Here is a 1229-nt window from a genome sequence, read left to right as displayed (position 1 = left end):
GGAAGGCCAGGGGGAGGAGCCTCGGGTCGGGACCTCCTCCTTGTGGAAACCTTCTGAGACTCTGAGGCATCAAACCCACCACACCGTTTTCCCATCAGCCCTCTCTGCAGGTTCCTGAGCGACCTCTCCCTGCAGGAGACTCCAGCTGCTGCCGAAGAGGAGAGCGGACGGAGGTCGACGGCAGAGTCTCCGTCACCACCGGCTCCAAAAAAAAAATCTCAAGCAGCAGAATTCAAGTTTGCCCTCGATGATTCTCCTCCTTCACGCAAAACTCAGAATCACCTGTTCCGCCGCCGTGGCGACGAGCAGAAGGAGGAAACACAGAGTCAATGTGGAGTGCAGCATGAGGCCTGCAGGCTGGCAGGCAGGAAGGTTGGAGAGGAGGAGGAGGAGGATGAAGGTGTGGGGGGGCGCTGCTCTCCGGCTCGTCACACGATCTTCTTGATGCTGGGTCTCTTGAAGCTGCCGGCGCTGCGCTGTTTCTGGACCTGACTGGCCGAACCATGACGGGTACGACCGCCGCTGCACAGAGCCGAGCTGGGGGACAGCTGGACGTTCTCCTTGTCCACACCTGGAGGGACACAGAAGGACACGTCACGTTCACATTCGCAGACAACAGGGACAACATCATCTGCAATACGTAAAAACATTATATATTTCTATAAGCTCCACACTGTGAGTGGGCTGTAGTTCATTCTGAACTTCATCCTCCAACCCAAAATCACAGACTGGATATAAAAGAGTTCGTAGCTTCAGGTCTGTAAAATGGTTCTGATCCAGAAGTGTCTTCAGCTGCAATACCAGCGAGTGCCACTAGAGGTCGGCTCCAAAAAGCCTCCGGCTCCATAGACTCCCATTCAACTTCTCTCATCAAATCCAAAGTGAATAAAATGTGTCCATCAGTTATCTCGGTGTTGTTAGCTAAAGTCACTCCTTCTTATTAGTTTTCTGGAGGTCCATCTGAAAATAATCCCTCATTCATTAGAAAAGAAGATTCAAGAAGACCTGTTTTTGGGGGCGTGTCTGTTTGATTGACAGGCCTGTGGTGCAGTCAGGTTACAGCTATCGGTGGGCGGGACGTAGTATCGTCAGGTTTCCGATCAGATCGGTTAGATCCACCTCTGGCTCCTCCCCCAGCTCGTCCAAATATGGTCACTTCCTGTGGTAGCACAGATTCTGTCACTGTCTCTCTGAAAATGACATTGTCACTGTGCGTCGCATTGCTGAGT

General features: G+C 52.3%; 1 protein-coding gene across 3 annotated transcripts in view; it reads right to left on the bottom strand.

The window, feature by feature from the left end:
• Positions 1 to 337: 337 nt before the first annotated feature.
• The window catches only part of nf1a (neurofibromin 1a), a 94955-nt gene continuing 94063 nt past the window's right edge, over positions 338 to 1229 (bottom strand). For all 3 annotated transcript variants that reach the window (XM_069166540.1, XM_069166542.1, XM_069166541.1), the window contains one exon: positions 338 to 571. In XM_069166540.1, the coding sequence (XP_069022641.1) occupies positions 429 to 571 (143 nt within the window). In that variant the 3' untranslated portion in view covers positions 338 to 428. The remainder of the gene's footprint in view (positions 572 to 1229) is intronic.

This window comes from Embiotoca jacksoni, unplaced genomic scaffold, assembly GCF_022577435.1.
Source record: "Embiotoca jacksoni isolate LCO1_2020_lvr unplaced genomic scaffold, fEmbJac1.0.p SCAF_39, whole genome shotgun sequence".
Lineage (NCBI taxonomy): Eukaryota > Metazoa > Chordata > Actinopteri > Embiotocidae > Embiotoca > Embiotoca jacksoni.
This window is presented reverse-complemented; position numbering and strand designations above follow the sequence as displayed.